The sequence below is a fragment of the Trichosurus vulpecula genome, chromosome 1, assembly GCF_011100635.1.
Source record: "Trichosurus vulpecula isolate mTriVul1 chromosome 1, mTriVul1.pri, whole genome shotgun sequence".
Taxonomy (NCBI): Eukaryota; Metazoa; Chordata; class Mammalia; order Diprotodontia; family Phalangeridae; genus Trichosurus; species Trichosurus vulpecula.
Window position 1 is genome coordinate 427,565,066 of NC_050573.1, and position 16,110 is coordinate 427,581,175.

Genomic DNA, 16,110 nt, shown 5'->3' on the forward strand with positions numbered 1-16,110 from the left:
AGTGCTAATAAATGGACAATCAGGAAAAGATCTCATGGTAAAGCCAAGATGGCTGCAGACAAGCAGCAGCTCAGCTGAATTTTCCCACCATTGAATGGGCAGTTTTCAGAAGAAGAAATCAGAGCTCTTTCATTATTGTTCAGTCTTTTCCATTGTGTCCAGCTCTTCATGACTTCATTTGGGGTTTTCTTGGCAAAGATACATTTCCTTCTCCAGTTCATTTTACAGATGCGGAAGCTAAGGCAAAAGAAGGTTAAATGACTTGCCTAGAGTCACACACCTAGCAGTGTCTGAGGCCAGATATAAACTCAAGTCTTCCTGACTCCAGACCCAGTGCTCTTAATCGCTTTACCACCTAGCTATAGAATAGGGAAATGAATTTTAAAGCAACTCTGAGGTACCTCCTCACACTTATCAGAAAAGGCAGATGCTGGAGGGGATGAGGGAAAATAGGTACAATAATAAACTGTAGGTTCAGTTGCGAACTGGGTCAGTTATTCTGTAAAACAATTTGGAACTATGCCTTTGACCCAGTAATACAAATAACTCAGTCTGTATCCCAAAGAGATCAAAGAAAAAAGGCAAAGGTTCTATATGTACAAAAATACATAAAAAATAATGTGGTGGTGAGTTGAATATGAAAGGATGATCTCTATAAAATAAAATTAAGGGATAAGAGAGGAATATTTTGGGAGAAGGAGAAAGGGAGAGATAGAATGGGGTAAATTATCTCACATAAAAGTGGCAAGAAAAAGCAGTTCTATTGGAAGGGAAGAGGGGGCAGGTGAAAGGAAATGAGTGAATCTTGCTGTCATCGGGTTTGACTTAAGGAGGGAATAACATACACACTCAATTGGGTATCTTACCCTACAGGAAAGTAGGGGGGAAGGGAATGAGAGAGGGGCAATGGTAGAATGGAGGGCAGATCGAGGGAGGAGGTAATCAAAAACAAACACTTTTGAAAAGGGACAGGGACAAGGGAGAAAACTGAATAAAGGGAGACAGGACAGGATGGAGGGAAATATAGTTAGGCTTTCACAACATGACTGTTATGGAAGTGTTTTGCATAATGATACATATGTGGCCTATGTTGAATTGCTTGCCTTGTCAAGGAGGGTGGGTGGAGAGGGAAGAAAAAAGTTTGGAAGTTCTAAAAACAAATGCTCAAAAAAAAAGTTAGTGTTTATGTGCAACTAGGAAATAAGATATACAGGCAATAGGGTATAGAAATCTATCTTGCTCTACAAGAAAGTAAGGGGAAAGGGTATGGGGGGTGGAGAGTGGGGTGACAGAAGGGAGGGCAGACTGGGGAAAGGGGCAATCAAAATACATGCCATCTTGGGGTAAGGGGAGGGTAGAAATGGAGAAAATCGATAACTCAAAATCTTGTGGAAATCAGTGTTGAAAACTAAAAATATTAAATAATAAAAATATTGTGGTGGCAAACAATTGGAAATTGGAGAGATGATCATCAATTGGAGAATGGCTGAACAAGTTTTAGCATATGATTGTGATAAAATACTATAAGAAATGAGGAGGATGGTTTCAGAAAAAAAATGGCAAGACCTATATGAACTGATGCAAAATGAATTGAGAAGAACTGAGAGATCATTGTACACAGTAACAACAGTGCTGTAATGATGATCAGCTATGAAAGACTTAGGTGCCCTGAACAATACAATGATCTAAAATAATTCAAAAGGAATCATGATAAAAAAAAAAATGCTATCCAGGTCCAGAGAGGGAACTGATGAATTCTGAGTACAGTTTGAAATTTAATTTTCGTGCTTTAATTTTTTGCCTTTTTTTTGCAATATAGCTAATCTGTAAATATATATTTTATATATATATAATTGATATTGATATATATATATATATATATATAATTGATATCATTTTCTTTGCCTTCTCAGGGATGGGGCAGGGTTGGAGGGAGGAAGAGAATTTGGAACTCAGAATTTTAAAAGAATGTTAAAAATAAAGAATAAATTTACTTTAAAGAAAAAGAATAAATTTATTTTAAAGAAAAGGAAAAGACTGCAGGTATGAGTTGGAAATGGAGCTTGAGTTGTGCTATGAAAGAACCCAGAAATTCTCTGAGGCAGAGGTGAGGAGGAGAGTGCATTTTAGGAAATGATGGACCACTATTTCAGAGACATCAAGCAGGAGACTTAATGCCATTTATGGGGATCATTCAGTAGTGCTGTTTTGAATGAAGAGAAATACAGGATAAGAAGTACTGTGGAATTTAACTGGAAAGATGGATGAGAACCAGGTAGTGGGCGCTTTATATGTAATGTTGAGGATTTTGTATTTTATCCTAGAGATAAGTGGGGAGCTCTGAAGATTTTTTGAGTAGGTGAGATTCCAGAGTAGGGTAATGAGCTGGGAGAACAGGATGGGGTAGAGAGACTGGAGATCATATTGAAGGTGAAGAATAGGTTTAAGAAAAAGAAGAGGAGGAACAAGGTTGAAGGTTGTGGTTGAAGAGAGGGATTTTAGCATTTTCTGGATCTTGGAAGTGGAGTAGTTATGGGTCTACACAATGATATGACCATCCTGGTGAATGGCTGAGGTGGAGTGAAAATGGGAGTAGATGTGGAGGATGATGAATTGATTGGAAGGAGGCCAGGTTATTCAAAGGGACTTTAACATGTATATTAAAGTTATGTATGTTAAAGAATAGGAGAGTTTGGGCGGAGATACAGACTATGAGCAAGGTACTGAACTCCTTGTATAAAGAAGTGAGAATGTCTTGGAGGTCAGTTATATGCCTGGGATAAGGAGTTGAACTGAGTGATAAAGATTGATGAAATGAACCTCAAAGGAAGAGAGATTACAGAATTACAGTAGCAAAGGGATAATCTGCAAATGGAAGTGAAGGCCAAAGAATATGCCTGCTCCTTCTCTTGGTCCATTGCTTTTAGAGGAGGAGCATTTAGTACTGGAGAGGGTGGCCAGGGAAGCATTTTCTTTTGGGGAAAACCATTTCACATATGGACAGGCATAGATGAGTTGCAATTTGCCTCTTTTGAGAAAATATGCATTAATGAGATCACAGGTTTATGGATGTATACATTTACATTCGGTGATTTTTATAGTCTTAATATGCCACTAGAAGGATGACAGATTTATAAGCTTGAGTATGTGTTTTATTTGATCATTGTTACTAATTTGTAATGTTCAGTTTTTCAGAATTCAATGCTATTTTCTTCAACAGTTTTATTCTTAGATAGAAAATACCACTATACTAATCCCAATTTAGTTGGGTGCTTGTTTCCAAGAGGGTAGACAAGCTTGATTACTGCCTTAGATGTTTCCTTCTTACTTAAATAATGAAAGTAGGTTTTTATTTCCATTGCTTTTTCATAATTAAAATATTGTCACTAAAACATTATCATGTAATATGAGGCTGACAGTTTCATACCTCATCTAATTTTAGAACGTCTGGTCAGACATCTGCAAATGCACATTCATCTCGGAGTCATGCAGTCTTTCAAATTATCCTGAGAAGGAAAGGAAAATTACATGGCAAATTTTCTCTCATTGATTTGGCTGGAAATGAAAGAGGAGCAGATACTTCTAGTGCAGATAGGCAAACTCGGCTTGAAGGTGCTGAAATTAATAAAAGCCTTTTAGCACTCAAGGTAAGTAAAGTGTTTTCAATCAACAAAGTGAAAGTCCATTTTATTTTTTTTTCCTCTATTTTGGAACACGGGTGTTCCCCTTACCCCTAGAACATAAGACAAATCTTTTAAGAAATAGGCAGTTTATATATGTATTTGTAATCAACCTAGTATTTCCTTTACAAGCATTACCAGTTTTAGGTGGAAGACTGAGAGTAGATGGGATAGTTTTGAGGTTCCTTTCAGATTTTGTTGTCATCCAAATTTTGTTTCATCCCCAAATAAGATAAATACTTCAAATGTGTTCGCATCTTAGTCACTCTTGAAAATGTTGAACGGAACAGTGTTAAGACAGGGCCCTTTGGCAGTATATAAATGATTTCCCAGGTTAACATCATTCCATTAATCACTCTTTTAGTCTGATGTACTTCATAATCCGTCTGACTATATTATTATTCAGTTTGTATCTTTCCATAATGCCATAAGAGATGGTGCTAAATGTTATATACACTATGTATACCCTTTTAAAAATCTATCAGATTCCCCTTTCCCCTGAAAAAAGGAAATGAAGTTAGTCTGGGCAATTTGTTCTTGATGAATTCCTTTTGGCTCTCTTAATGATCACTTTTTTAAGCGTAGGAAGATATCCTAGGATTTTTGTAGAGTTAAAAAGTCAAGTTCTCTGATTTTTAGTTTGCGGAATCTACCTTCTTTGTTTTTATTTTTGTTTTTTAAATTGGGACATGCCTGTCTCCAATTCCATATAACTTCTGTTGCCAAGATTTCTCAAAAATCATCAGTAGCAGTTGTCTGCATGTTCTTTCAATAACCTGGGGTATCATTTATCCAAGTGTGATGACTTCAACTCACTGGGGTAACTAACTAGGAATACTTTGAGTGTACTCCCACCAGCTTGCTGCTTATCTTGGGTTTCACATTTCTATTAACCATTTTTGTTCTGTGCTTCCAAGAATGAAAATTAATGCCATTGGTAGATAAAACAGAAGCAACCTTTATAGGAAGTCACTCCTACATATTTTCTTAAAGTAGGAAATAATACAATTGAAGTCATTTATGAAAGCCAAATGTCATCTTTTTTTAAACCTATTCAAATTAACTGGACCTACACTATTTGTTGAGGGTTCTAAAAGACTTGAAGTTTAACACTTCTGTTTCACTTTTATATTATGCAAGTATTACTATTTCTGAGATTCTAAAAATCTCAGAAGTTTTTAAAAGTACCATTTCAGTAAAACATCTTGAAACATTTTCCCTTACTATCCTTTTCTTCAATTTGTTTAGAATTGAAACACCTGTGAGAATTTTCAGAAGATTTCTAGATATCAGTAAAATTGTGGTACTAAATGTTAGGTGCTGTGTCAAGAGCAGTGTTTAAGTATGTCAGTTTGATTATGATGAGGGGAATCCCAGAAAACTGAAATGTAAACCTTGATTTCTTAATTTTCAGGAGTGCATCAGAGCCTTAGGTAGAAATAAACCTCATACTCCCTTCAGAGCAAGTAAACTCACTCAGGTGCTAAGAGATTCATTCATAGGAGAAAACTCCCGCACATGCATGGTAAGTTTTTATTTGGGGCAGGGGAGTCAGAGAAGAGGGTAAAATGGCTGACTAATCTCAGGACAAATTATGTTTGAGTACATTTTGTTCATCATATGTTACATGGAACACATGTACCAAAAAATATCATTACCCTAGGCATAGAATCATAGATTTAGAGAGGGAAGAGATTTTAAAAGCCATCTAATCCAACCCCTTAATTGCAAACTCTGGCCTAGAGGAGTGAAATGATTTGCCCAGTGTCACGCAACTGGAACAGCTGGGATTAGAACCCAGGTCCAGTTTTTAGAACTCCAAATCAGTTTTCTTTCCACTGCACAACTGGTTTTCATTTATATCATTAACGCTTAGACTAGGCAGCTGTCCAAGACTACAGTTTGTACAGCAAATGCCTATTTGTATTACATCAATGGAATTAAAGCTAAAATCTAGCCAGAAATAACTAAGCCTCCCATCCCCCTAGTAAAAGCCATACCTCTTAGAAAAATACATTGCCTACTAACTGCAGGCTCAGTCTAAGAGATTTTTTTAAGCTTCCGTTGCTTCTCTTTGTACCTTTTAGAGAAAATGGGTAAAGTGGTGTGTGACTAAGTTTTTGTTCTCCCTGCCACTTATAACCTTTCTGCCTTCTACAGTGTTGAAACTCATTGGAGCCCCTGGGGCACTTAATATCGCCTAAGGTAGTTCTGAGTAGAATTCTTGCCAACTTGTAATATGAAATATCCATCTTGTCACATCAAAAATGATGAAGTAAACAATATGAAACTCAAAACTATCAAAATTGCAACTTCACAGATAATAAAGTTGTGTGAAAGAAAAGCCATTTATAAAAATGAAATATTTAAATTTTCTTACAAAGGAAAGCTGTTTTGGAGGGAGTTGTGTAGGTTAGCATTAGTTATAGAAATGAAAAAAAGAACAGCAAGATGCTTGAAAGGACCCAGAGAGAATAAGAGAAGGTGGTTACTCAACTAGAGAAATTTAGTAACTATTTGTTAAATTTAATATTTAGGCTTCTTTTAAAAAAATATAGCAAAAGTTAACAGTTTCTTTTATAGTTTTTTCCCTTGCATATTGAAATGTTGGTATTTATTGATAAGTTCACAGTAAAAAAATAAAAAGTTTTTAAAATTTGATATGCTAAAATTATATCCTGGGGATAAATAAAAGTATTATCATTTCTGCTTGAAATGAGCAAATTTTAAGTAAAATATGCCCTAATACATGCCATATCTGTGATTTTGGTAGCATGAGTCCTTCTCCCTCCTTCATTTATAATTTGATAGATAAGTCTAGGAAATTGCTTCCGGTATGTAGACGTTAAAGGAATCATTGTTGGGGGAGTGTGGGTAGTATATCACATGGCTGGTAAGTTTGTAAGTGTCAGGCAGTATTTGAACCCATTTCTCCTGACTCCAAGCGTAGCACTTTACATACTTTTGACACATTGCCACTAATAAGACATGTTTTTTTATATATGCATACATATATTTGCCTAAGAAGCAATTTAGCAAAGCAGATAGAGGGCAGACTTTGAAGTCAAGAATTTCTAGGGCCACAGCCCTACCTCCAACATAGACTGTTTGACTACTAGAAAATCCTTTAATTTTCAGTTTTCTAAGCAGCTTTCTAAAACTATCTAAAGCCAGCGAGTTAACAGTCCACATCAGTGGCTCAAACAAAAACAAAATAGATATGTAGACATGTATAGGTGTGTATATGTGTGTGTATACGTATATATGTATATGTATGTAGATGCACATACTTCTGTAATAAGACACTTAAGGGCCCCCAGCGCATCAAGGACCCTCATGGACACATGGGGTCATATACACATGAGCAAAAGTAGCATAGTGATAGATGCATGTAGCATTCATCGTAATATTTTTGTTGGCATCATACTTGTCTTCAAAATAAAGGCAGCAAGGGTTCTTAACCTTTTTTATGTCCTTGACCACTTTGGTGGAATGGTGGAAGCCTTATAGACCCCTTCTTAAAATAATGCTTTTAAATGCTAAATGCATAAAATAAAATACATAAGATTACAGAGGAAGTCGATTATTTTAAAGTTCACAGACTCCCAAGTAAAGAATTTCTAACGTAAGAGTCAGAAACAGATGTACCATTTGCTATAGTGAGTAAAGGCCAGCCAGGCCCAAGGCAGCTGGTGGTCCATTGGATAGAACACTGGGCCTGAAGTCAGGAAGAGCTGAGTTCAAATCAGCCTTATTTTTTTATAGCTGTGTGACCCTTGGTAAGTCATTTAACCTCTTTTTGCCTCAGTTTACTCGACTGTAAATGGGAGATTTTTAACATTTTTAAGGGTTGTTTTGAGTATCACATGAGAGAGATATTTGTAAAGTGCTTAGCACTGTGTCTGGCACATACTAAGTGCTATATAAAACGCTTATTTCCTTTTCTCCCCACTCTCCTCCCAGCCTTAGAAGTCCTGGGTTCAAGTCCCACCTCTGATATACTGTAAACTGGGCAAGTTACTAGACCTCTCAGTGTCTCTATAAACTCTCTAAAAACTAAAAGTTGCAGAACAATTATTGATCTTCGCTGTTAGAGGGACTTTTCCTTACTGGGAACTCTCTACAGCAATGTAATCTAGATTGTGCATGCATGTGCATATGCACGCGTGCGCGCACGCGCGCACACGCACACACAAACACACACACACACAGCCTACAGCTATTACATCTAAATATCATTCCAAAGGAATTCTATGGTGCAGGTTAGCATTTCAGTTGTTAATCTAGACATAAAGGTGACAAGGGTCTGCCCCAGGTGACAGTGTCAGAAAAGAAGGGAGCATATTGGAGGAACATGAAAAAAGTGGAAATGACAAGATTTGACAACTGATTGTATTTGGAGGGGGGTGGTAAGAGTAAGGAGTCCAGTATGACACCAAGGTTGTGAGCCTAGGTAACTAGAAATAGTAGCATCCCCTACAGTAATAGTTAGGAAGTTAAGGAGAGGGGTGATTTTGGGAAGAGGGATAATGAGTTCAGTTTTGTATGTATTGGTTTTAAGATGTCTATCAAGATGCCTAATAGGCAGTTGAAGGTGGGATACTGGACGTCAGGAGAGAAGTTAGTGATAGACAAGTAGATAGATCTTAGTCATCTGTATAGAGATAATAATTAAATGCAAGGGAAGTGATGAGATCACCAAGTGAAATAGTATAGAGGGAGAAAAGAAGAGGGCCCAAGACAGAGCCTTGGGGTCCCCTCACATGATGTGTACGTGAAAGTCAGCAAATGAGATTGAGAAAGAGCAGTTAACCAGAACCAGGAGAGGGCAGTGTCACAAAAACCTGGAGAAGAAAGTATCAAGAAGAGAGTTATTGACAACGTCACAGGCTGCAGAGAAGTCAAGAAAGATGCAGTTTGAGAAAAGGCCTTTAGATTTGTTAGTTAAGAGATCATTACTAACTTTGGAGGGAGTAATTTAAATAGAACAATGATACTGGAAAGCAGATTGCAAAGAAGAGTAAGAAGAAAGGAAGTGGTAGCACCAGGAATAGATAGCCATCTCGAGGAGTTTAGACACAGAAATGAGAGACATAGAACAATAGCTAATGGGGATAGGCCCATAAAGTGGAGGGCCTTTTGGGGATGAGGGAGACATGAATGTGTTTGTAGGCCATAGGGAATCAATCAGCAGACAGAAAGAGGGTGAAGATTAGTGAGAGAATGGGGGGATAAGAGAGGGCAATCTTCTGGAGGAGACAAGGTGAGAGAAAAGTGAATGGAGGCACCCATAGGTGACCTTCTCAAGGAAACTTAGCTACAAATGGGAGGAAACATAGGCACTTTATGAATTTATTCATTTCTTCATGTCTCATTGCCAGAATCTTCACCTTTATCAGTGTGTGAGATCTACTATTCAGTTTCTATTGTCTTGATCGTTTACCACAGACTTCCTTGACTTGTGCATTCTGTTTTCCCCTAGATTGCTACCATCTCTCCAGGGATGGCATCTTGTGAAAATACTCTTAATACATTACGATACGCAAATAGGTATGGCAAGTAGTTTTCCATTTGGGAATTTAAGGGGGCATAGGAGAGATTTGACTACATTTAAAACACACTTATAAAAATTCTACCTAATTATGTTCGGACCTCATTCTTTAGATGCTTCACAAACCCTCACTATGCATGATTTTTTAAAAGTTTCTGAACATTGTATAATTTTAAGTGTTCTACTAATATCAAAATCAGTTGTGGAGGGGATCAAGTGATAGCAATAGAAATTTTATTACACTTTTCTTTATGAGTCTTTTATTTCTGTTTATTTAAACAGTCAGTTAACAAACATTTACTGTGTTAATGGCACTGAGGATACAAAGAAAATGCACAAATACCTGTTAAAGCCAGCCCAACAGCACTGACACTGTGGACTTCTTCACATATGACGATTCTGGATTGGGCAGTATGAATTAGTAGCATCAGCAAAATAATTTCTGCTTGATCAGTTAGTGCTTAAATTTGGAAGCTCCTGATTTGGACGTATGGATGTGTTCAATAGAATTTGTATTAGAGCCCATTTACTCACTTTGGTTTTCACTGAACATTTAGTCTTTGTGATCCATTGGCTTTGGATAGGTTCTTTTTTCATATTTCCTGACTTACACAAATACATTTAAACTGACTTGAAGTTCAGATTTGTTTGTTTAAAAATTCTATTGGAGGTTGAAATACAAGGAGCTTTAATTTGCTTTCTTAGGTAGTGGAATATAAGTCCATCAGGGCAGAATTGTGTTTTATATTTGTATCCGTAGTGCCTAGCACATATTTGCTTACTAAATACTTGTTTATTAGCTGTCAGTATCTTATTAGAATACATAAGTTTACCATTATCGTTACATTGTATTTGTAAAAACTGTAAATCCATTTCTAAGTTTAACCTTCATATCATTTGAATCCTAAATAGAGCTAAAACCTTAATACCTTAAAATTGATTTTTCAAGGTATTTGGGATTTTATCATTAAGAAGGGAAATCCTAATATTCACATAGGGCTCATATATTTGCTAGGGGTAGAGAAACAAATATACTTTTGAATATTGCCATGTTATATCCTAGAAGTTGGCACATGACCATTCTTTTTGGGATGGCTCCAATTTTTAAAATAATCTTTCTAAATGCTATGCAGCCTCTCATGACAGAGGATCTTTAGAGATTGTGAATTGCTTTCTGAAAGGTGAAAATAAAATTGGGATTAAAAAACTAACAAAATTCCATGTCGTGCAGTTTCTTCCCTTTTAGACCAAGATATAGAAAAGTTACGTCATACTTAAATAAAGATTGGAGACTTCTCATTGACGTATTTAATATTTGACTGCCAAGATTTTTTAAATGGTTAAAAAAATTTAGTGAATCATAGAGCTAGAAAGATCTTAAGAAAAGAAAATGAATGCCTAATTGTGAGGCATGTTTGTCCATTCCCTACATTCCTGCTGATTTTTCAAGACAACCCACAAGTGCCTTTGGTAACCCATTCTAATCTACTATTTCAATACTCTTACAGTTTAAGAAAGCTTTTGCTTCATTAAAGCTCGTTTTATTCTTTAGTTCTCTCAAGATATGGAAAATAATTGGTCAGCATTTTATGTGTTTTAATAATGATTTAAATAACAGACTTAATAAACTCATTGAATTTGCTCAGGATCTAATTATTTCTATTTTTGTCAGAAATAGATAAAATCTTGACGTTGTTAGTCATTTTATTTGTAGCATAATTTTTAAGTACCTTAGTTTGTATTTTTAGATGTGCTAATATTTTGGCATGCTTTCATTTTATAATGGAAAGACTGAAGAGGTGGAGGTAGAGATTTTATAGTTAATTGCAGACAGTATTGTAACTGCAGTAAATGAGTTTCTCAAGAAAGTCAAGTATTATAAAGGTTGAAGGGCAAAAAAACAAACCCCTGAGTATTTGTGCCATTGAATAGGAACACATTCTCTGGACATTAATGATAACCATGATGAAGCAAAGTAGAATTAATCAGAGAGATTGTGGTATAATCTGAAGCCAGGGCAAGGAATGTTTAGGAAAATAAGCTTTGAACATTGGATCAAAGAAATGTGAATGTAAAGCTAAAAAGAGATCATTGGCAACTTTAGTAAAAGCCATCTTAGAATAAAATTGTGAGGATTGCAGTGCTGAAATTGAGGAAATGTTGATGGTTTAAAAGACCTGTTATTTGAATTAGTAATGGAAGGAAAGGAAGAAAAAAGAATAAGAATGTGGATGGAAATGAGAGGGATATAAAAGAACATTTTCTTTCAGATTGAGGCATGCTTCTAGGAAGAGGCATGAGGAGAAGAAAAGTTTGCATAGAAGAATATGAAACATAAATATAGGGAGCAAGATCTGTCATTAGGTAGGAAGGGATTGGTTCCTGAGCACAACAGAAGAACACCATCTTGCTATTTGATATGTTAGGAAACAAAAAATGTTTGATTTTACTTCTTAAACAATTTCAGTAAGTGATACATGAGAATATGAAATTTACATTTATACAACTGTCTTTACAAGAGCATTTTCTTTTAATTTGCTGCTGTTCTGGTGCTGCAGAGTAAAGGAGTTTGGAATTAGTCCATCAGACATTCCCTTCTCACAGGGTAGTGGCAGTCGCTCTGATCTCTCTCCTTCCTATGAGTATGACGACTTTTCTCCTTCGATCACCAGGTCTACATCATTCTATGCATAAGATCTTTATTCTTTTAAGTTTTTCTTTTGAGATAAATTTAAAAACAAAACATTTTACTTCCTTGCCTTAAGCCACTATATATTTTGTCATTCTCATTTCGTTTGGCAGGTGGTGGTGGTGGTGGTGGTCGTGGTCCTGCATGATCCATTCTTTTTTGTTGTTCTTCATTTATGTTTCTAAGTTATTCCCATAGAATTCAAGCTTGCTTAATTCCCTCCATATTTATGTGGTTTTGTAAATGATGATGTCACCTTTCTATATATTAAGTAGAATAGTTCTGGCTTATGTAACTTTATAGTAAATGAGGTGTTCTTTTAGTAAGCTTAATTAAAATGGCAGTGGCATGCTAAATTATTTTGTGCCATTTGTTTAAAAATGTATACTATGTGTCCTTTTTGTGAATTTTTTTCTTTCCTTCAAACAATGTAATACCCCTAACTTGAAAAGCATACCACTCTAAATTTGTAAATGTCTAAGTGATTGATAAATTTATCCACTTTTAAAAATAATAATTTAAAACGTATTTTTTTAAATAAAAGAAAAATGAGTAATTGCTCCATTATTTTCTCCTTTATGGCAGAAATATAATAAGCATTTGACCACCAAAAAACCTTCAGTTATGCCATGTTTTCCATGCCAAAGTATTTTGTAAAAATGACATTGACCAGTTGGGTGTTTAAAATGTTGCCTAGGGGCAGCAGGGTGGTGCAGTGAGTAGAGCACCAGCCCTGGAGTTGGGAGGCCCTGAGTTCAAATCCACCCTCAGACACTTGACACATTTACTAGCTGTGTGACCTTGGGCAAGTCACTTAACCCCAATTGCCCTGCCTTCCCTCCTTCAAAAAAAAGTTGCCTAATTGTATAATAATAGTAATAATAACACCAATAAAGCCTTACTTACTTAGTACTCATAAATTATTTCCCATAAGTCTCACAGTGGCCTGTGAGGTAGGACAAGACACCTTTTATCCCCATTTTACAAATGAGAAAACTGGGTCTTAGATTAAATAATCTGCTTACAATCACAAACATTCAGGTTTCATAACTGTTAAGTTCAGTGTTCTTAACACTATACCATACTGTCCTCTTACTATTATTAGAATTCAGTACGCATTGAAATGTTTCCTGATCCCCCTCGCCATACCTCATTTATATGTAGTAAATGTTTGTTTTTATAATGATTACATGACATAGGAATGTTAAAATGATTGTGCCGTAGTCTAAATCAGAAAGGTAAATAACCCTTGTTCTTCCATACTTGAGAAGAATAATAACTTACGAAGTTGCCATCATCATTCTTACTAAGTGAATTAAAGTGCCTTCAAGTCATAAAACTTTGGCATTGTATTGCTGAATGAATCTTTGTTCATTTACAGTATCCTCTGTATACTTTTAGGGTAAAAGAATTGACTGTAGATCCAGCTGCTGCTGGTGAAGTCCGTCCAATTATGCATCATCCTCCAAATCAGATTGATGATTTAGAGACACAGTGGGGTGTAGGGAGCTCACCTCAGAGAGACGACCTAAAACTCCTTTGTGAACAAAATGTAAGTAACTTAACAGAACTGTCTTAATTTAACCGTATTATGACCTAATAGATTTAAGACTACTTTCTTACATTGTTTTTAACTAATCTTACAAGTCTTGACATATGCCACATGACATATGCTTTTATCATTTCCTTTTTTCCTTTTAAGCAATTGAAAAGAATTCTAATGAGTTCAGGTAGGTTCCAAATTAATGCAAATAACGGAACCCCTAAAGCGGGCTTCCACTCGTACCTTACATTTCTAGTGGGCTGGAACAAACAACCTTATTTTATATAATTATAACTTCAAATAGTACAGATTGGGAAGTGATGAGTTGAAATACCTGCATGCCTCTCCATCCAGAGGGAGAGAGGGACCCCAGGGGCAGGGGTGCAGAGGAGGTGTGAGTTTCAGAGTGATGTCGTCTGGTGGAATGAAAAGTTTCTGGATATTGTGAAATCCAAGACCTCAGCCAGGTGGGAAATGATCAGAAGAGTTTCACTCAGTGAAAGAGTATTTATATCAACTGGGGATCTTGCCTAGTTTCCATGACTTGTAAAGAGAGGCTACAGAGAAATTATTTCAGGCCCTTCCAGGAGAAGAGAGTATCGGCCCTAGATTTTACACATCTTTTAGTGCTTCATTGAATTGGACACCTGGGCTATACTGCCCAGCTCCTGTAGACTACGTGAAGAGTAAAATTACCATTCTGTCAGGTTGAGTGCCTGTGTTACATCCATCACTATGCTAAACGTTATGGAAGACAAAAAAATTATGCCTTCTTTTGAGAGTACAGTTCAATATATCTGAAATAACTGTAAAAATTAAATGCTAAACTCTAAGGCATAGATAACAGTTTAGACTTAACAGTCTGGAAAGGCTTCATGGTGAGATGGATTTGAGCTTAGGCCTTGAAGGGTGAGAGCGGTTTGGCTAGGCAGAATGGAAGAGGAAGACATTCTACGCAATGGCGAGGTACTAGTAAAAACACAAAAATGTTCATTGATGAACATAGCATATGTGAAGGTAACAGTGAGGAGACTAGCTTAACAGGGGTGAAGAATGACATGTTCAAAATTAAAGTTTCTTTTTTAAAATGTCAATTTTTTTTATTCTGAGTTTAATCTACTTTTTAGCATTTTCTCCATCACTTAAGCCTAGTCTAAGGATTGACCAACTGTTGCCATATGGCCAAATTTGGTTGGTGAGCTAAAAATAGCTTTCATATTTTTAAATATAAAAAGTCTTTAAAATGTAAAAAAGTATTCTTTGCCTGTCTTTATTTGGCCTGAGCACAGATCCTTTTCAGTTTCTGTCTTGTGAGAAAACTTTTTTCAATTACGTGTGTCTGGGAAGCCTGGACCACCTCTAGTCATATCCAAAGATTGATGCAAGGTGTTTTCTCACAATTACACATCTCAAGTAACCCCATCTGTCTTATCTGAAAACTGGTCCTATACTGGCCAGTAACTTACTGTTTCCATGTTCCTTTGATTAAATGTAGACACTTGGCGGTGGGGAGGAGATGGTAGGGGACACACACTTTTTTTTCTGATTTCAGTATTGTTCCTGGTGTTCTCTCTCCCTCTCCCAACTTGGAAAGTCCATAATCTTTCCTCCAGTTAAAAATCAAATTACCTAATTTTGTATCCTGGTTAATTGTTTCTTTTAATTAGTCTTATTTGATTGTTTTTAAAGCAAAGATATTGGTCTTACCCTTTATTCAAGGTCATTTATTTCTTGCTAATAAAATTGTATGGCTCAGACTGTTTCCTCTGTTATTGTTCACCACAATACTTTGTCTCATTTGATGTCTTTAAGGATGGTTACTCTAATTGTGGTATAGTTTGTGTTTGAGTGAGGGGTGAGAGATTTAAAAAGGTATTTAAGGAGCTGTTTTCGTGTAGTGAATAGAGTTGTTACACTTAGGATTCAGGAAGGTCTGGGTTCAAACTTTACCTTCCATACTTAGCAGTGTAACTGTAGCCGAGTCAGATAACCTAAGCCTCATTTTCCTCATATGTAAAATGGGAACAACGATACTTATTTATAGTAACTATTATCACAGATTTTACATGAGGTTCAAGTGTTACACTCTCTTCTTTTAAAACATTACACAAATAAGCATCTTACTATTTCAGTGATTCGGGGCCTGAAGTAGAGGAATGCAGTGAGATGCTGCAGAGCATTAGTGATAAAGCTGAGAGGGCTTTCAAAAGAAAAAAAAACCCAGTAAACTTGACAGACTTCAGACTAAGGACAGTTATAGGAAAGCATCACAAGGTTTTTGGCACAGGAGGCTAGAAGAATAATACTGGTAATTGTGATAGAAAAGTGTCATAAGATGCAGTGGCCAAAAACCCCATCTCACCCAGTAACTAGCTTTTTGACGCTAAAACCTCTCTGAATCTAGGCTGGTCCCTAACAAACATTGTAGTTTGTTGTTGAACTCGTCTTTGAAGCCTTTCCAGCTTTAGAACTTAACATTGCTGCTACTGACTTCAAGCCCCACAGAGGCACTGGTATAGGACTCTGTAGAATTCTTAGTGGTTTCATTACTAATATTCAGATCCTTTGGATCAAAGGCTCAAACTCTGTGAAGATCACAGGAACTTAAGTATGATTGCATTTTCTAATTAGAGAATTCTCTCTCCCT

At 36.2% G+C, this 16,110-nt stretch overlaps 1 protein-coding gene across 4 annotated transcripts in view; it reads left to right on the forward strand.

Annotated features, from left to right (window-relative positions):
* The window catches only part of KIF2A (kinesin family member 2A), a 100,446-nt gene that overhangs the window by 77,217 nt on the left and 7,119 nt on the right, over positions 1 to 16,110 (forward strand). For 2 of the 4 annotated variants that reach the window (XM_036761660.1, XM_036761666.1), the window contains exons 14-18: positions 3,443 to 3,647; positions 5,095 to 5,205; positions 9,163 to 9,230; positions 11,790 to 11,903; positions 13,322 to 13,472. In XM_036761660.1, the coding sequence (XP_036617555.1) occupies positions 3,443 to 3,647; positions 5,095 to 5,205; positions 9,163 to 9,230; positions 11,790 to 11,903; positions 13,322 to 13,472 (649 nt within the window). The remainder of the gene's footprint in view (positions 1 to 3,442; positions 3,648 to 5,094; positions 5,206 to 9,162; positions 9,231 to 11,789; positions 11,904 to 13,321; positions 13,473 to 16,110) is intronic. The other 2 variants (XM_036761681.1, XM_036761672.1) reach the window with 1 other exon arrangement.